The sequence below is a fragment of the Saimiri boliviensis genome, chromosome 8 (genome assembly GCF_048565385.1).
Source record: "Saimiri boliviensis isolate mSaiBol1 chromosome 8, mSaiBol1.pri, whole genome shotgun sequence".
NCBI lineage: Eukaryota > Metazoa > Chordata > Mammalia > Primates > Cebidae > Saimiri > Saimiri boliviensis.
Genome location: NC_133456.1, coordinates 56,440,855 through 56,461,764, shown reverse-complemented (window position 1 = coordinate 56,461,764; position 20,910 = coordinate 56,440,855). Strand labels below are relative to the sequence as shown.

Here is a 20,910-nt window from a genome sequence, read left to right as displayed (position 1 = left end):
CTAAAAAATACAAAAATTAGCCAGTCATGGTGGCACGTGCCTGTGGTCCCAGCTACTCGGGAGGCTAACGCGGAAGAATCGCTTGAACCCAGAAGACGGACGTTGCAGTGAGCTGAGATTGCGCCACTGCACTCCAGCCTGGTGACAGAGCAAGACTCCATCTCAAAAAAAAAAAAAAAAAGGGAAAGAGTCTCGCTTTTGTCACCCAGGCTGGAGTGCAGTGGTACGATCTTGGCTCACTGCAACCTCTGCCTCCTGGGTTAAAGCGATTCTCCTGCTTCAGCCTCCTGAGTAACTGGATATTACAGGTGCCTACCACCATGACCGGCTAATTTTTGTATTTTTACTAGAGATGGGGTTTCGCCATGTTGGCCCGGTTGATCTCAAACTCCTGACCTCAGGTGGTCTCACTGCCTAAGCCTCCCAGTGTGCTGGGATTACAGGCATGAGCTACCATGCCAGCCAGTAGTTATTTCTTTGTATTTCAACTATGATAGATATTTAGTCATCCTAGAATAAGAAGTCAGTTACACGACGGGCCATTCTGACCACTGAAATTGTTCTTCCAGCAAACCCGTTCTACCCATTCTTTTAAATATAAAAACTGAAAAAACTAAAGTGTGACTATAATTTCCGTTTTTGATTTTTTAAACCAAGTTTCTCCAAATGTATTTCTAACTGTTAAGAAGTATAAACTTTATGGAACAAAGCACATCATGCCTTTGTACTTCAATAACAGAAAGTAAGTGACTTACCTCTCTTAAAACTGTGCTTTTATAGCCTCGATACAACCCTTGGATACCCTGAAACAGACAAACAGCCAAGAGTTCAGAAAGAATAGCAGAGATTTCTGAAGGACATTCTGTATGTAGCAGATCTACCTGCTCTCGTTTGAGTTCGAAAACATTCACAATTGCCACAGTTCTCTAAGAGGTTAATGATTCTAAACTGGCCTAAGGTATATACTATATCTTATTTAACTTACATACCTCTGAAACTGGCTCCAAAGGGAGCTCAGATTAGCTCCCTGTGAAATAGAACATCCCTAACAATAAAACTGACTACATATTTACTTAGTGTTAGTTGCTGTATTCTACTAAATATTAATTATATCGTATTTAATTGCTATAACATGTCTTCTCTTGAAAAAAACATTTGAGATGCTTTAAATACATTTCCAAAATCAAATGCATACAAATGCCAATTATCCTTATGCATAACAGAATTATATTTATAGCTTCAAACATCAGAAATCCATTATCTCTCAAAGCAGTGTTCAATATTTCCAGACAAACCTGGATTACCCATCCACATAGTTCAACAGAGAAGCTATAATAGCTTCATCTCATTTGTACAATTAGATATTCAATGTCTCCTCACCTAGGTAACAGACCATTAGAAATAACTTTTCTAAAATCAAGACTCATTGAAAATTTCCATGCAACTGATTTTCTTGTTTTAAAAACACGCTTCTATAAACACTATAAAGGAGAGTGGCTAAATGCTCCCTAGTCACATAGCCAGGAAGAATAATTTCTGACTGAGAGCTTCAAATGCATCATTAAAGAGGAGCTACATTTTGGTATAAACATTATGACACCGATCACTGTTATTACTGCTGTACTATATTTCTCTTCCATGGACCAAAAATACTATAGAGATGTTTTAATGTAGTATATCTTTATTCATTTTACGTATTTACAATTTGTTTCACATCTGATTCCAGAAGAACTGCAGGATGATTACAATTCACGATACACGTACTGTAGTAACACTCAATGTTATGCTTAGAAATTTGAAAAACATTTAAAGGAAAATATTCAAAAATGAATAAAAGGCAAAGATAATCTTAGCAAAAAATTACTGTAACTGGACACTAAATTTAGCTCTAAAGTTTTCTCTAAGGCCCTTTAGGATGAAATCCACAGTGCTCATATTAGCTACTATGAAATCTTAACAAAGAAGAGTTTAAAAACACATCTCACCTCTTCATATAAGATGTTAGAGAAAATCTGGAATGTTCTTGTAGAAGCAGATACCTGTGCCCTCTGTTTAACCACTTCAGATGGAACTCGAATCAGGCAGGCAACCTAAAAGATAAATTTAATTATATCCTAAAAAGTAAATAACTGCTATAAAAGTTGAAATGTTTTTATAAGCAAAAATTATAGTAAAAAGGTATAATATGTAGGCTTAGTGGAAGATGTCAAAAAGTTTGAGTTTTCTTTAAACCTAAAACCACTGGACCATTAAAGCACGTACACTGTTTTGTCGGCACAGAACCTTTCCTGGCTTGTCCGGCATAGATCTTCCCAACTCCTGCCACACTGTTCCAAGAACGCCTGTCTATAAGTCTCCCAATGGCAACAAGCACATTTACTTATTCTGAATCCCTAACGCCCAGAACTGCTTCTGGCACATGACATTTCAAACATGCATGATGAAGGATGAGCCAGAGGAACCTCTGCTTTACTAGAAGTAATACACACATCTGTAGAGGCAAGCTGACCATCAGCTGGTACCCCACCCTTCCGTCCCTCACCACCTCCAGCCCCCAGACCTCTCGATCACGCAGCAACTGAAAAGGGACTCCTCGTACATTCTCCTCCAGCATTCCAGCAGACGTGCTACCAGACAATAAATGATTCTAATATCGCCTTTGGTGACATGCTAAGGACAGGTATATGTCACCTCAAATCCACACTGCCAGGATTTTACCCTTACCCTATAAAGGCAGCTTACTTATTTTCAGAAACAGAAACAAGAAACAATTAGTCAAACCCAGAGGAACTCTGCCTACAAAGGGAAAGGCAGCAAGGTTGGAGAATGGATGGTAATGTAGAGGGAGGGAGATGTATAAACAGAGACTTAAACGCTGTAATGGAAGTCCTGTAATTAAGCCTCTATGCATCTAGCAGTCTGCAAAGGTACAAACTTTTTCTGCAACTTGGATTTCATATACATAACCTAGAACAACAAAGATATAGCACTTGGGAGGCCGAGACGTGAAGGTCAACTGAGCCCAGGAGTTCGAGACTATCCTGCAATCAATTTAAGAAAACCACCCCACCAAAAAGAGTACACAACTCAAAGATGCTTTTTAATCTGTATTCTCCTGATTCCTAATCAGAGATCAGTACTCAATTTGTAGTAAAACATAAGGTTTTGTCTGCCAACAATTAAATGGTTCTAAGGTATAACTCTATAGCAAACTTACAATGTAAAAAACCAAATAGGAAATATTTTATAGTTTGAAAACCACATGGTCTCTGTCTCAATTGTTCAACTATGCTGTTTTAGCACAAAAGCAGCTATATATAACGTATCAATTAATAGTTTGGCTATGTTTCAGTAAAACTATTTACAAAAACAGGTGACAGCTTGCCAACCCCTATTTTAAGGGAATTAGTCTTGGCAAGAGCCGACTGGGCACAGAACACATGTAAGCCCCAGCACCCCATGACAAGTGGGACAAAGACACCATGTGATGTGATTTTAGATGTCATGAAGTCAGCTAACATGGGCATATCACCTCTAAAGCTAGAAAATAACAATGCTTCATGCTGATACACTACAACAAAGGGTATGGTTGTGGTAACAAAGGATTTATTACCTGAAGTTATTTTCCCACCAAAACTGACAAGATTTACAAAGCAACATAATCTGATTTCCAGTTCTTAATTCACCGAACATATGAATGCTTCTTATGCATAAGGCTGTCTGTAACTTGGGTCGACATATTTTTCCACTCAGTCTCCCTTCAAACATATCTAATTCAGCTCAAGAAATACATATGGAGCCAGATACTACACAAGACATTCCATGATAAAGACGACTAAGATGATGCCCTGGCCTCAAAGAACCCACAAATACATATAAATAATTTAAATAATATATGGCCAAAATAGAGAGGGCATGGGCAAAGATTATGGGAAATGCAGAGGAGGGGTATTTAGTCCAGTCTCCAGATTCAGAGAAACTGCCAAAGATTACACCATTATAGAATGTTCCGATGAGCCACAGTGAGCTGGCCAGAAAGGTGAAAAGGGCACGGTGGGAAGAGGAAACAATACAAGAAAGTACATTAATACAAAAGCAGGGCATTCAGGGGAATCAGCGGCAGCCCCCACCAACACAGCATTCCACAGCCAGCAGCCACCCACACCATTCTGTATTACCAAAGTACCAAATGAAAGGTCAGGAATAATGACAGGTAAGATTGGACAGACCAGGCCCTGTATAACAGGCTAAGGAGCTGGAACTTCATTCCATAGTCAATGGGAACACCTGAAAAAGCTGAAGCAGTGGAATGATAACGTGTGCTAAGGGAGATCACTCTGGCTACAGTGCACAGGACAGCTGGAGGGTGGGGTGGGGAGAAAGGCAAGAAGCAAAGGGGGACCATGAGCCAGAAGGCAGGAGATGGGCTACGAAATTGCTACAGCAGTTCTATAAAAGATGTCTGGTAATGAATATGGCTCAGAAAAGAAGGGTCAAATCTCAGGAAAGAGTCAGGAGTAAAATGCACTGGACCTGAGGACTGACAGGAGGTTGAGGAGTGAAGAAGCAGGAAGACAGTAAGATGCTCCTGTTTCTGGTTTGAGTAACAGGTATACAGTGGTCCCTAAACATAAGATTAGGGGTCCAAGGAAGAAGAGGGAAGGTAAGTTCAGACTGGGCAATGGAAGTCTGGAGGACAGGTAAGGGGTTATGTCTATCCAAGAAATGAATATATGGCTATAAAACTAGAAAATAACAGGGATGTGAATACAGATATGGAAGTCATCAGCATATAGATGATGACTAAAACCAAAATAGGTAACACCCAAAGACAGAACCAAAAAGAAAGATCAAAAGCCAATAATGGAACCCTGGGAACATCTATTTTTGAAGGACAAGCAACAGTGGGTACAACAAAAGGGGGTACATAGCGTCACAGGCACACCAACCTTCTCTGGTTGCCCAGCTTCTGACTCTCATGTGTGGGAGGCTTCCCAGGTAGGGAATACAAAGGGAGTCAGTCTCTCCCTTCCTGTCCTGGCAGGAGGACCGCAATCAGGTAAGTTAGGTCTTGCTAATCACCACTCCTGTCCAGGGGTCTGATTCTACAGCTATGCCAGCCAATATGCAGGCCACTAGCCCATAAGGCTATGGAGCACTTGAAAAGTGGCTAGTGCAATTGAGATGTGCCACAAGTGTTAAAAGACAGATTTTGAAAACTTGATACAAAAAATTATTGTAAAATATCCTGTACAAAATTCTTTAAAAAAAGAGAAAGAAAGATGAGGTTTCGTTATGTTGCCCAGGCTGGAACGCCTAGGCTCAAGCAATTCTCCTACCTTAGCCTTCTGAGTAGGTGGGACTACAGGCAAGTACTACCACACCCAATTAATAATTATTTTAAATTAATTATACAGTGAAATCTAAATACTATGGATTTGTTTGGTTTAATAAAAGGTTATTAAAATTCATCCTAGTAGATGTTTTCACTTTTTTAAATGTGGCTATTAGAAAATATAATTTCACCTGTATCTTATATTATAGCTCCAATGGACAGCGCTATTTGGAGTGACTGGGAGAACTGAACATTCATTTACAAAAATAATTGCTTTTTTAAATGCAAGTACCAGGACCATGACTATAAATGACAGTTAATTATGTCACTTATTTGGTGACAGGCAGTTCAACATTTAGTCCAGAACCTCAAAGTGAACAAGAGGCCAGGCTCTCCCTACCCTTCTGCCCAGGCCACCCAGCTCCGTTGGCTTCTCATCCTGAGGTCTCCTGACTATCCCCATAAAAGACAGCTCTTATATCCTCCAGCACCACCTCATCACACAACGGAGTCCAAGGCAAGAAGAACAGGCCTCCTCTCTCAGATTTCCCCCAGCAGACATCTCCTTGCATGTGCTGGCCAGAGTTGTGCAACGTGGCCACCCCTTATTAGGGAGGCGGAGAATATCTACATCTAGCAAAGCATCAGGAACATGGGACACAAACCAAATCAGTATCCTGTGGGCAAAGGAGAAGTCAGAAGCAACAGTGTCTGCCAGTCTTTCAAAATATATTCTTTATTCCATAAGTCAGCCAGGATCACGTTGATGGTAAGCAACCCAGCACCCTACTTGATGTGCAAGGGGGCCAGAAGCCTCAAACGGAGATTTGCAAGCAATGCATCAAGAGTCTCGAGCAGTGCACATATGCGGGTTTACAGAGTTCACCAGGATTGTTTCCATGGAGTGGCTGGGGTGGGAGATCCATTACGACCAATTCCTAAGGGATTGAGAGAGATGAGCAAGTGTAGACTACCATCGGGGGAAGGTGCCTAGGTGTTGGGAGATCGGTTCAGAGGTACAAGGGCCACAGGGTCAAGCAACAGTGTGGTTTTATTTAAGGCAGTAAATATTTGTACATATGACAGGGGACAGTGCTATCAGCAGACAAAGGTTGACATGAAGACCTCATAGGAAATGAAAAAAGGTAGAGTCAGAAGCCTGAAGCTCAAGCCCTGTCTCTCTGTGACTACCTCCCTTCAGCAGGGCTGCCCCTCCGCCTCGAGGCCACCCCTGCATCTAAACTGGACCTTTCATTCAGGGCTCAACTCCAGAGAGGAATAAGAAGTGGTCTCACTGAGGGTCTGGTCTGTAGCCCTAGACTGTGGTCCGAGCTCTGCTGGTGAACTCTCGAGTGTTGTTTCCCTGGCCTTCCAGAGTCTATTTTTAATTCATTTTGAAATTCAGAAAACTGACAAATACATATATACTTATACAATTAGATGCATATAATTTTTCTTGACTCGGACCAGAAATCTTTATAGTATGTTTTTAGGTCCTTATTTCTGTAATTCTTAATTTCCAAAATTATACCTTATCTAACCTCAAAAGATTCCCTCCCTCCATATTCTTAATTCCCAAATAAGCTTTCTTACCTGACATTTTTTACTTATTAACTTATACCACATAGTTTGTAAAATACATTTCCCCTTCTGTTAAACCATAAGCACCTCTGAGAGCAAGAAGATGGTATGCACCAAACTTACTAATCAGTTGATGTATTATTTTATCTCAAAATCAAATGAAACTAGCCAGGAGGAAATGGATCAGCAAAAAAATCATCATCATCAATTCCACAGAAATGACTTCTCCATACTCTAGAATTTACATATAAATGTACATAGAAACAGGGTGTCGCTCTGTCACCCAGACTGGAGTGAGGTGGCATGGTCATAGCTCACTGCAGCCTCAGTTCTGGGCCCAAGTGATCCTCCCATCTCAGTCTCTGGAGGAGCTGGGACTACGCGTGTGCCATCACACCCTGCTAATTTTTTCATTTTTTTGTAGAGACAGGGTCTTGCTATGCTGTCCAGGATGGTCCCAAACTCCACCTGCCTCAGCCTCCCAAAGCACTGGGATTACAGGTAGGAACCACTACGCCAGCCTAATTTTTTTTTTCGCCTCTTCATGTATTTATTGCCTATACATAAACTTAAGTAAAGAGCAGGGAAAAAACAGAGCAGGATTACAGATGTTTCTTTTCTACCTACCTATATTTTCTAAATTCTCTACAGTTAGCATTTATTATTTCGTAAGTTTTTAAACATAATTTCAAAGGTAAAAGTGTTTATTATGGACCAAAGATTTTAAGTGAGGGAGAAAAAATAAAATGAAATGACTAATTTAAAATATGCTTTCAGATGTCAACTTACCTATTAGCCTTAACAAAAATGACCTATTAAAAATTCAGTAACAATAAATCCACAAAAACAGATTCAACACCTTACCAGTAAGGTCAAAAATTGGGTGTAAGTCCAACAAAACCTACATGAACCTAACAGGACAGCTCCCAGCAAATGAACTCATTAAAGAAATGAAAATAAATAAATAAATAAGAAAAAATCAGAGAAAGAAAAGGGTATACTAACTCCCTGTATTTTTCAATTCAAGAGGTCAAGAGTGAAATCCGACCCCAATATGTCAAGAAAATAGGAATTGTCTACTTCTGTGGTTTGGTATAAATATTTATGGAACTTCATGCTTCATAACTCTCCATGTTCTTACTATTATGTTTTTAGTTCTTAAAAATACAAATGCAGAAGAAAAACCTTAAAAAGACTCTCTGACAAAAAACAATCTAACCAGCCAAGGGGTACAAAGCACCCGGCATGGCTTCCTGACTTCTGCTGGGTGGCAACTGTAGCTTAAGCGAGGCGCTACAAAGTAACGCCTCTGCTTCCTTCAGTACCTCCGGTGCCTTCCATTTGGTTTTCTATTAACTCTGATCTTTGTTAGATTTGAATTTGAGCTACAACAAAGTATTTCACTGCACAAGAACAAAAACATGTTACAGTATTATGGTTCTATAAAAGGAAATAAAGGTAATGTCATCTATGGGTCTCTTGGTAATAAATCCATTCTGTAGAGCTTTCTTTCCTCATAAATCTGAGGTTCAGTATGCATCCATAACATAGGAACAGTGGCATTTGCACTAAACCCAGAATGTCTTACATGTTAAAGTTCTATCTAAAAACAAGAACTACTAAGGTATTCCATAAAGTAAAAAACATGCTCCCTCCATACTTTATCAACATCAAAATGCAATGCTGGCCTCCTTAAACATACTAAAATATGATGAAACCTTAGATTAAAATGTTGATTAGATAATGATGCCGCTACCAAGATTTTTCTTCCCTTGACATAAATAAAATCTTTTCTGTTAAGTTTTTAATTGACTGCTCAACTAAGGGCTAAATGTTGCCTTTTGGTATTTATTAAAGGAAACACCAAGAGCCAGGTGGGCGTGCATGCTGTATCAGCTACTCAGGGAGGTTGTGACAGGACGATCACTTGAGGCCACAAGGTTGAAGCCGGCCAAGGCCACCTATGAGACCATCTCTTTAAACAAAAATAAAAACCCAAGATGCAAGACTACAAAGCATAAAACTAAGTGTCTGAAAGGGAAAAAATTACAGTGTACTTCAGTCTCATGTTAGATGAGTGAAGGGAGAGAGAGAAGAATGCTGCTAAAATCTCTGGTTCTTTCATTGCCACAGCCAAGTTCTCTTCCGCCAACATATCACCACCAGGGTTTTACAATCATATCGTGTCTTCTCACTCTGGAAATGCTCTTCTAAGTTCCTGGGTATCCCCAATCATACCTTTTATTAACACTACATCTTCTTCACAACTATTTCAACATAGTTCACGCAAAAAAAAAAAAAAATTATATTTAAGACTTTTCTCCAAGAAACTCCATCAACTACCTGCAAATATTCCTCTGATGTTAGAAGCTAATTATGTCAGCATTTTATATACAGTATAAATCAATCTGAGATGATAGAAGTCACTGAAGGTCAGAGAGCTACTCAACTCAGGAAGCATGAGTGAAACCCAAGTCTTCCGATTAACATCTCCAGAATTATTTTTCAATAAAGATGTCATACTTCTACACACCTAATGCATTTAAAGCTTCAAGGTTTAATTTCAGTTAATGCTTCATGTTTCAACAGGCAACTCTATAACCAATTCAACAGAAATTTAACAATACACTGAACAGAGCCAATCGAAGTTTCATCATATTCAAAGCAAAAGCTACTTTGGACTTTACAGAGCAGACTCAATGTGACGAATTAGTTAAGATGGGGGGGTCAGGGAGAAACCCTAGGAAACTATAAAGATTTCTGAAATGCAATTTGTTTACTTGTATTTCATTTCCATATTCTCTTTGTAACTCCCAAAATTCTCTTTAGAAAGGTTTCCAATTAAGAATATTTAACACCTCTTTCTACACCCATCATTTAAAAATCAAAAACCTCTATAACAGTTCATTTGTGTGTCAAGTCTGCCATCTTCTGCTGATAAATGGAATCACAGCTGTTGACAAAATCAATTCACAAATCCTCACTCCTTAGATTTTAAATTTTACCTACTTACATTGGGACCTATGTTCATCAAATCTTTCTCCCTTATAAGATTCCTTCCAGTCACGCAAATAAGTTCAATCGTAGTCTTCCCTCGCCTGAAAAGACTGCTGTCACAGATAAACCAGACTGCACAAGAAGTCTTCTCAATGAAAACACCTATCAGCATTTAGACCCTGTGTCTAAAATGTGTTTACAGAATTTTACGCAACCCAAAGATAAGCCTCAAATGGCTTTTCGCTTTTTCACTTTTCCATAACAGCAATGAGCCACGACTTCACAGGAGGTGACAAACACCCCATGGATGGATTTATAGATTCCTACCAATACAAAAATCTGAAAGTGGAGGAGGTAGCAATGGTGACTGTATTTGCTTCCTCTTGCTGCTCTAACAAATCACCACACATTTAGTGGAATAAAACACAAGCTTATTATCTATAATTCTGAAGGTATGAATTCCAAAATAGGTCTTCCTGAGCTAAGACGGAAAGGTGTCAGTCTGGCAGGATTCCTCCTGGAAACGCCAAGGGAACGTGGACTTCCTGCTTTCTAGGGCTCCCCTCACTCCTTGGTTTGTGGCCCCTCATTCCATGTTTAGGCCAGCAGTACGGCATTTTCAGATCTCTCTCTGACCTCCACTCCCTCCTGCTAAGGACCCTGGTGATTACACTGTGCCCAACCAAATAATCCAGAAAATTCTTCCCACCTCAACATTCTTAACAGTATCTGCCAAACCTCTTTCCCATGTAAGGAAACATTCAGAGATTTGGGAAATAGGACATGTTTATGAGGGAGGGGATTATTTTGCCCATCACAGTAAACAATAGCAAATTCTGAAACCTGACCTTTTCTTAAGAAACCAGTTTTGTGACTCCTTACTGCACAAAATATACTTATCACTACAGCCAATTTTTAAATACTGCATGAAAAAGAAAACAGAGGTGCTCCTGGAATTATACAGAGAAATATTTATATAGCTACTAATTCTGCAATGGTGTTTTATTATCCATAATAGCTGGGAAACCTGGAGCGCATCACTAAACTTCTTTGAATTTCAATTTCTTCATCTTCTGAATTGATATTCCTCCCAAAACTAGGAAATTCTAAAAATGGGCCACATGCAGCAACTTGTGTGAAATGGGGCTAGACTCAATGTTTATTCAACATTCTGTGTGCCAGACGCTAGGCTGGACAACTTGTAAGTGCCGTATCATTCATCCTTGTAAGAACTGTGACTGGGATGGCATTCATTCTATTTTTCAAGTTGAAGGACACAGCATTTCAGTTAAGGCAAGTAAATGGCCTATAGACACACAGCAAATACGTGGACAAGTCACAAATCTGACCCTGATCTGTGTAATCTGATGGCCTCTGATCCATACCATGCTACCTCCCTAAAGACATCCTCAAATACTACTTAGTTATTTAATAGATGGATCCAACTTACTAAATGCTCCTCAAAAACAGGGATCAAGTTTCTTATTCTGTGTCTCTTAGCACCTCTCAATAGTGTTAGATATACAACAGGCACTCTAATATTGAAAAGCACACAATCACAAACCAAAGCAAATAAGTTACAGTGGCATTTAATTCAAGAACCCTAATCTTAACAAGGTAATATTTTAGGAATTACATGTCTTTCACTGACGAAGTACAGGCTCACTCCGAAGTGGCTAATCCTAACCTCCTTTGGTATTTTGGTCCTTTGAGAGTAGTATTCAGTTTTTCCGTTCACAATATAGTGACAATACCTGACCAAGTTACACTCCTGTGGCTCAGAATGGTTTCTTCAATTTCATCATCCTATATGAAAATTACATTGTATTTATAAAGCTCAACTTAATTGTGTTCTATAAACTGATGTAGCTCTTAAATAAAAAGCTAACACAGAGCTTCCCTTCCCTTTTGTCCACTAACCAAACAATATAATCAATAAAATACACTCTCCCAGATCATGAATCAGTACCATATGAACTAACACTACATACTATATTAGAAAAAGAAAATCCATACAACAGAAAACAATCTGAAATATGTTAGAAAAGGAAGTCATGGAGAAACTGGGGGGATGGGGGGCAGATGGGGTATGAAGTTCCTTTCTAAAGGCTTCCCTGAGAAATCTCTTCAGCACATTCATGCCTGTACTATAGATAAATAACTACAAGCAAGGTCATCACCACACACAGATAATGCCAAGCCAGGGCAAGCCCTGATCCTCCTGTGTCCTGACCCTCTCTCTCTTTCATCTTCTTCCCCTCTCTGAGTATGAGCTCAGTCTCAGATGGATGAGCCCACTGCAAAGATGGGGCATGCTTACTGAACTTAGCTCAGTAGACTCCACTGGAGAATTCAAGCAGGTGCACAACAAACTAAAAGGCATCCACGATCAAAAACGCACTGAAGGATGTCACTGGAAGGGCTTCTGAAACAACGATCATCTTTCAGCCAGCTCTACCTCTTGAACATCTCTTGAACTCACTCTCTCCCTCTGCATCCCTCTGCATCCCTCTGCCCTGGTTGTGGTTCTCCTTGGGGACTTCTCTAATAGTCTCCTTATCTCCACACAGCTGCCAGAGGACCCTCTTAAAATTACAAGTCTGATCAAAAGATAAAAGGCCAACTCCTTACCACAGCAGGCAAAGCCCTGTAGCTCTCAGCCCCCGCTTCACCTCAGGGTGACCCTGTCACACTGTGCTCCAACCTTCTGGAACTTCAAACTACCTAACAAAAGCTTTTCAGAACTCCAACATCCCCCCCCCCTCCCCGGCAACCACTGACCTAACAAACCATCCTATTCTAAATGCAGGGTAATACAACTGTACTGTAACTGGGATTCCTGCTAAATGAGTAGATTTCAGCTGCCCCTGCCACAAAAACAAAAACAAAAGAGTAATCATGTGCAACGACGGATATGTTAACTTACTTCACTCACTGTGGGAACCACTTTACTATCTATATGTATCCCACATCATGTTGTATACCTTAAATAGATACATCATTTTTTAAATGAATTCAATGCAGCTTAAAGGCTGGCTATTCTATGAATCAACATCCACCCACCTACCCCAATCCAGAGAAAATCAACCACTCCTTCCCTTCAGCCTCTCACTCTACCTTATACAGATGCTCCTCAATTAACGACAGGGTTATGTCCCAATAAACCCAACCTGAATTGAAAACATTTCAAGATGAGAATGCATGTGATACCCCTAACCCATGGAGCCTCATTACTTTAGCCTCACCTTCCTGAAACTTGCTCAGAATACTTAAACCAGCACAGCTGACTATGACGTGCACTGCCCAGCATCTCCAGAGAGCGTCCTGTCACCTATCATTAGCCCGGGAAAAGATCAAAATGCTAAACTTGAAATGCAGTTTCTACTGAATGCATCTCGCTTGTGCACCATCGTAAAGTCATTTAAGTAGAACCACTGTAAGTCAGGAACCGTCTATAGTTCATTTTCATAAAATGCCTGTAACACTGTAGTGCACTTACATGTCCATCTCCAGTTCTATACAGCAAGCCTCTAAAAGGCAGTATTTTATCCCGCCATTTCATCCTCAATGCCTGGAACATATGAGAGATTTCAGATCTAAATCCACATCACTAAGTAAAGACAACAAAAGCGGTAAAGGAATCTAAGATGAGTTGAACAAAAGTAAACTATTACAAAAAGGAATCAAAGATGCACAAGTGAGGAAAGAATACACAAGAAAAGGGGTCTGGAAAACAGGTTATTTTTTACATTGTTGAGATAATTTTTTTGTGTAATTCTTATGGTTTAGGGTTGCCAAGAAGGAACTTAAAAGTCTGCCTGCCTTATGTATTTAATGCCCTGAAGGAAGACTCCCAGACATGCTGAAAAAGTAAACAGGAAAACTGGGTGAAAGGTCCCATAATACACGGATGTGCTTAGACACATCAAAAGAGAGAGAGAGAGAGAGAGAGAGAGAGAGAGAGAGAGAGAGAGAGAGAGAAGTCCTTCTTCGAGTGCACGCAGGTATCTGACGGTTCTGTTTCAGCTTCTGTGTTTCCCGCTAATAGCCATACCCTTCTACCTTCATTCATCTTTATATACAAACAATTACCATCGTCAGCTACACTGCACTGTGGCCTAGGGCAGCCATGTTATCTTCTACTCAATCTTCCCCCAACGATTCAATTATACAACTGTGCACAGATATGGCAAAACATTCCAATTCTAAGTGACAGTTAATCTGTACTGATTTTTGAGTATTTCAAAAGCATGATTAGTTCAAAAGATAAAATACGTTTTTTTTAAGTTTTTCTACTATCATGCTCAGTGATTCTTCTTAGAAAAGGCCAGTGGAGATCATGAAGAACCCTGCATACTCATTTTTAAAATACGATATTAAGTACATAAACAAAATAGCTTCAGCTCCCACTAGGGAAAACTCAGTTACATGTGCACCATGCTCTGGAGTGACAAACACCACAAGCATCTATGTGTTCAATCCTTTAACCAGTGGGAAAGCTGAATAAAAACTACCTGTTGCCCCATATGCTGATACCAAACAAGACCCTGGAATGGACTGTGGTACAAAGGGGGTCCATGGGCCGTGTTAGCTGTTAAAGGACCTACTCCTGAAAACAAGTTGCCTCCCCTACAAGGCCCTGTGAGAAAGCATGGGCCTCGGAGAAAACCTCAGTGAGGTCTCCGCACATTCTAACTGCAGTAAAATCTGAATCAACATGTCTGAGTTCACGGTCACCCTCAAAAACGACCAGTTTATCAAACTAGCCTTTTTAGGTCTAAAATATGTCATTTTGAGGAGAATGGAAAGAGTGTTTGATCTACAAGTGGTACACCCAGTGTTTTGACCTACTGAGATATGTTATAGGGAACTGCCAAGCCAATTCAGTAAAAATATTTACTACTGGGGTATAAGTTCAGATGTTTTATGTGCCTAGATTAGTGGGATTTAAATATTGGTGAATTGCATAATGATCTAGAAATTGTGTTTAAAATACAGGACCACTGATGTCAGCTCCAAAAATCTCCATTTGTAACTAGCTACCTATGCTATTGATTGTCAAGTATGGGCAGAGGCCTTCTTGGGAAGTACTGTTAGAGGCTGTCAGAAAAATATTTTCAAAACATGATATAATTTATTTCCTAGCTTTCTCAATCCCAAGTGATAACAAGACTATAAAGGACACTTGAAAAAGACACTCTAACAGCATCTAAGTGTATGAGGACGTGTACTTGTCACCTGTGCACACACATTACATTCACATTTGCCGGCTTCAAAGGCAAAGAAATTTCAATGTTTCTTCATTTCTGACAATATGAAGAAAGACAAAAGTAGGATACAATACAACAAAAGTCCAATCTTAAAACGTTTTAAGAAAAGAAAATCACTACCACTAGAACGTTGTAGCATCTGCAGTGTTAAAGAAAACCTGCTCCAACCTCTGATCTAATTATGGATTCTACTTCTCAAAGGGCTTTTTCTGTCTGTGATGAAAACCGAGCTGTAAAATTATTGAGGTAGGGATTTAGAGATTTGGCACAACAATCTTCGTAATAAAAATGGCACAAGTGGGACCCTTCTTGCTATTGTTACATGTTAAATCTTATTTGAAGGGAATATTGATATGACTGTATTCCAAATTGCAAACATAAGGTAGAAGGTTGTAATTATAGTTTTATTGATTGATCATTAAGTTTTAATCAAGCTGTTGCTACAGGGAATGGTTATTATTTTGGGCAGTGTTCTTTTGTTTCTAAGTTTCCTTCATAGTTGCTTCAAGAAAGTAACTGTGGCTATATTCAATACCAATAAAATATGTTATTGTTTCTAAGGAATCTGTAACATAATTACCATATATCAAAGCAAATGTGTTACAGAATAATAATTGCACTAAAGTATTTCTTATTATCTCTAGGTTACCATACCTTTGTGATCACTGACAGCTATAAATGTTTTCTATTCCTATTTCTTTTTATTTTACAAATGAAAATGTATCTCCTCTAAATTCACCTGTTGGTTTATCTTAATCTTAGCACCCATACTTGCATGAATCTGAAATCAAAAGTTTATCTTCTAAGAGAATGAAACAGGTTACTAAAACAAGAAGAGTAATAGGTATATGAGCACTTACTAAGAAAACTGTAACTGAATGGCTTCAGGAAGTTTTTTTTTTTTTTTTAGTTCAAAAATTATTAGAGCATCAGAACCAATATATCCACAAACTTCATAAATTTGGCAAACTTCTTAGCATACCAAACCGTAACTGAATTTAAAGTCCACTTAAGGTCAATACTGGCAGAGTGCAGTGGCTCACGACTGAATCACAGTATTTTGGAAGGTCACAGTGGAAGGACTGCTTGAGGGCAGGAGTTCAAGACTAACCTGGGCAACATAGTGAGACCCCATCTTTACAAAATTGTTTTAAAAAATTAGCCAGGCATGGTGGTATTTGCAACACCACCATGTCCAGGTAGCTATAGTCCCAGCTACATAGGAGGCTAAAGTGAGAGGATCACGTGAGCCCAGAAGTTAGAGGCTACAGGAGCTATGATCACACCATTGCACTCTAGCCTGAGTGACAGTGAGACCCCACCATTCATTCATTTGTAAATGTGTGTGTGTGTGAACATCAAGAAGTACTTCATATGAAAAGTCCTCAATCTACATTCCCAATTGTCCTCTTAAGATTCTCTAAGAATTGCCACGCCTGGTGGCACACACCAGTAGTCTCAGCTACTGAGGATCCCTTGAGGCCAAGAGTCTGAAGCCAACATTGGGCAAATTACCAAGAGCCCAGCTCCATGAAAACTATAAACAGATGTTTGATATTTTGGCGTTACCAATTCAGGGACCAAGGAACCCCCAAGAGACATAATCCAATAAGAATGTCCTTATCTGTTTTAACTTCAGTCTCATGAATACTTGTCTCCTAATCTAAAGTCTACCTACCCCACCTCCCATGCCTAACACTCCACATGCCAAAAGTTACGACATCGTATTTGGAAATCTTAAAAACTTTGAGCATTTTTCCAAGGCTCCAATTTTTTTAAATATTAGTTACAAATATTAGGAGCATTAGAATTTTTTAGAATTAGAGTATTTGTAGAACAGGACTTTTTACCAATAAAAGAGATATGATTAACATGAGAAATCTAATAGCTACTATTTGCCCTACCTATTATATCACTTTCTATTTTCTTGGACAGAAAGTTTATACACTGAAGAAAGCCTGCCCTTCAACATGGCAAACTAGCTTTCAGGCAAGATAGCCCCACGTGAAATGAAGTGGCCAGGTTCTTTTTTTGCTGGTTGCTCTCAACAACGTTCAACAAACATAAGTATACATACTCCAAACTAACTGCAAGTAATGAGACTGCAACGTCAGAACGTAATCATCAAAAATAATTTTAAGAATAAAGTACTGACAGATGCTACCACACGGATGAACCTGGAAAACACTAGACTAGCTGAAAAAAGTCAGTAACAAAAGGCCACATATTGTAGGATTCCATTTATATGAAATGTCAAAATAAGGCAAATTCATAGAGACAGAAAGTAGACTAGTGGTTGCCTAGGGGTGGGGAGGGTTGGGGTGAAGTGGGGATTGTGACTGCAATGGGTAAGGGCTTCCTTTGGGGAGTGACGAATGTTTTAAAATGGAGTCTGGCAATGGTTGCACAACTCTGTGACTATGGTGTAAACTGCTGAGCTGTAACCTTAAATGGGTGAACTATATGGTATGCCAACTATGTCTCAATAAAACTGGTTTAAAAAAATTATCTCCTTTATGTTAATTTTTACTTTTCTGTTACCTCTTTTCTTCATATCCCCAATTCACTACATTCTTAAGCAAGGAATATTAGGTTACTAAGCAGTTTGTAAATTCTCGTCCCAACTTTCTAAAGAAAAAAACTGCATCAAAAACCAATTCACAATATAACACAATTTTTTAATGTAAATGTTATAAAGGTTAATTCGTTTCCCAAGTTTTCTACATAAACATATGCCATTACTGTTCTAATAACAAGGAAAAATGTGATTTGCTAAAAGGTTTACAAACGAAGACTTTTTCTTCACTGTGTTGTCCATTTCTATTATGCCCATCACAAGGCTGGCGGGGGGGGGGGGGGGCGGTAATAGAACTGCATGACTACCGGGCTGTGTGATTTGAAAATAACATGAATAAGCAACAGACAAGTCTGTCCTTCAGTATTGTGCAGAAAGGGTAGGGAGAAAGGTAAGTTAATGAGGGTTATGAAGAAACTTTTATTTGTATCACACATTTCTCTTCTGCATTAGTTTTGAGGTGTTTAAAAAAAAAAAACATAACCGTGTTTATGATTTTGGTTTAAAAATATCACTTTCTGCCAGGTACAGTGGCTCATGCCTGTGATCCCAGTACTTTGGAGAGGCTGAGTCAAGAGGACTACATGAGGCTGGGAGCTTGAGACCAGTTTGGGAAACATAATGAGACCCCCAACTCTTCAAAAATAAAAACAAAAGTATCACTTATACCTACCACTTACAGTATTGTGTTCTACTTCAACTCAAATTATTTACAAAAGAGTTTGTTTTTTAAACACATAGTAGGAACAGACTGCCTGTTTTTTGTCATTGTTTCCAATTTTACTTCATTATAATGACACAACAAATGATCTATAATGACACTGTCTCTGCAGTATTCAATAAAACTTGCCCTGTGGGCTATTATTTTTATTAAAGTTCTGATTATGCTTGAAAAAAGTTAATCTTGTTGGGTGCAAAGTTTTACATATATCAACAGGCCAATCTTGCCATGTGTTGTTCAAACCTTCTATGGCCTTAATAAGTTTATGCCCACCTGTTCTTCATGCTCTGAGACAGAGATGTGACTATCTCCAACTAAGACTATAGTTTTGTTCATTTCTCTTTAAAACTCTGCCCGTTTTTGCTTCGCATGTTTTGAGACTATGTTATTCAGTACAGGTTCAGGCTTGTTACAGCTCCTGAAGTAACTGTTCCTGTATCATTATGCACTGGTCTCTGTTTTTTGCCTGACGTATTTTTTCCTAATATTAATACTATGCCACAAACTCTTTTTCAAGTAGTATTTCTCTATCAGTTAAGGTTTCATCACTGTTAGTGATAAGGATAAGAATTATAGAGATCTGAGCAGCAATTATGGGCGTTAATTAAGCAGTTTGTGTAAGGCTGTTGCTTCTGCATCTAGTGTTTGGGTAGAAATCAACAGGCAGGTGGCCAGGCGCGGTGGCTCATGCCTTTAATCCTAGCACTTTGGGAGGTCTAGGTGGGCAGATCATCTAAGGTCAGGAGTTCGAGACCAGCCTGACCAACATAGAGAAACTCCATCTCTACTAAAAATACAAACTTAGCCAAGCGTAGTGGCACATGCCTGTAATCCCAGCTACTTGGGAGGCTGAGGCAGGAGAATCACTTGAACTAGGAGGCGGAAGTTGTGGTGAGCCGAGATAGCGCCACTGCACTCCAGCCAGGGCAGTAAGAGCAAAACTCTGTCTCAAAAAAAAAAAAAAAAAAAAAGTGATATGGTTGCTCCTGCTCTTTTTTTTTTTTTAAATGAATGAGAGGTTCTTAATTTTGCCCAGGTTGGTCTTGAACGCATAGCCTCTCCTCCTCAAGCAGCAGGACAACTGGCCAGAGCCACCGCGGCTCCCTGCTCCTGCTGTTTCTAAGAAATCAACGGGCAGGCAACAGAGAAGGAAAGATGGATGTGAAGTGGGGGAAGAACAAGGACAGACTAGAACACACATTTATTTCCCACTAGCCTGTGAGAGAACTTGCAGTATAAGCTGGCACCCTGCATCACAGACCCCACAAATCTGACCTAGAATTTGGGGAAACTGATGGAGAAGAACCAGTGAGAGCTGGAGGAGCTGGAAGCCAAATGCCAACACGGTAATACAGAAAAGTCAGTGACAGGGCGTGTGAGCTGCAACAGTGCCTGACCATGTGCCAACCTTCTGAGCGTAAATACAGCAGCCACTTCACTTCTACCTTACAAAGAACATGCAGATTTCTCTTGTGGCTGACCCAAACTGAAACTACTTCAGAAGGAAATTCTGGGAAAAGCAGTTTCAGCTCAGTTGTGCTGACACAATACAAAGCTGTCACAATTCGCATGGATGGATACCTTCTACCTCTTTTTCTTTTTTCCATATAATTATGTTTTAGATCTATCTCTGTAAATACACATAGCTTCATCTCTGTAAATACACATAGCTTCTGTCCTATCTAAGGCTCTTTTAGTTGTGAGGCTCTATCTTTTAACTGTCATATTTAACCCATTTACATTTGTTGGCATTTATGACTTTCATAATTAAAAAATAATTTTTTTAAAAATGAAATATGTACTGAAAACATAGGCATGACTTGCATTTCTGAAGTATTTTATACACATGGTATATATTTGTATTTCTTACTTACCACTTCTCCAGCAGAGGCAGCCAACATATGTTTCATAGGTGTCAAATATGAAGATGAATCAGTATGCAAAAGCCACTTCACATATTCATAGGTGATAAAAAATGCAGCAGCTGAAATTTAAAACAAGCCAGTCTTTCACAAAGTTTAAACACATATTCAAACTGTTAAGAAACATGTTTCTCAAAAGGTATGACAATAATTACTAAATTATGAGATAACAGAAAAGGTGATAAGCACTTATCTTTTTTTCCTACTCCTCCTTTTTCAGAATTTACTGAGACCATGTTATATGCCTCATCTTAGACTTACAAAAACACAGAAAATGTAATGCCTACCCTGAGGGAGCAGATGAGCTAATCCAGCACTTATCAATTATACTGAAAAATTACTTAAACATTTTTAAAGTCAACATTAACAGGATATGAATTTCTATGATCCACAATATGTGTGGCCATAAAACAATCAACTACACTGATAAATACACAGTTTAAAATTACAAACATGAAATTCAACTTAAAGCAAATGCCTATTCTATAACGTTTTACTGCTGGTTACAC

The 20,910-nt window shown here is 39.1% G+C and overlaps 1 protein-coding gene across 5 annotated transcripts in view; it reads right to left on the bottom strand.

Moving 5' to 3' along the window:
- SLC25A26 (solute carrier family 25 member 26) overlaps positions 1-20,910 on the bottom strand; it is a 176,091-nt gene that overhangs the window by 133,699 nt on the left and 21,482 nt on the right. For all 5 annotated transcript variants that reach the window (XM_003940207.3, XM_074404521.1, XM_074404523.1 and 2 more), the window contains 3 exons: positions 20,354-20,463; positions 1,986-2,090; positions 756-803 (listed from right to left, as the gene is read on the bottom strand). In XM_003940207.3, coding sequence (XP_003940256.1) covers positions 756-803; positions 1,986-2,090; positions 20,354-20,463 — 263 coding nt within the window. The remainder of the gene's footprint in view (positions 1-755; positions 804-1,985; positions 2,091-20,353; positions 20,464-20,910) is intronic.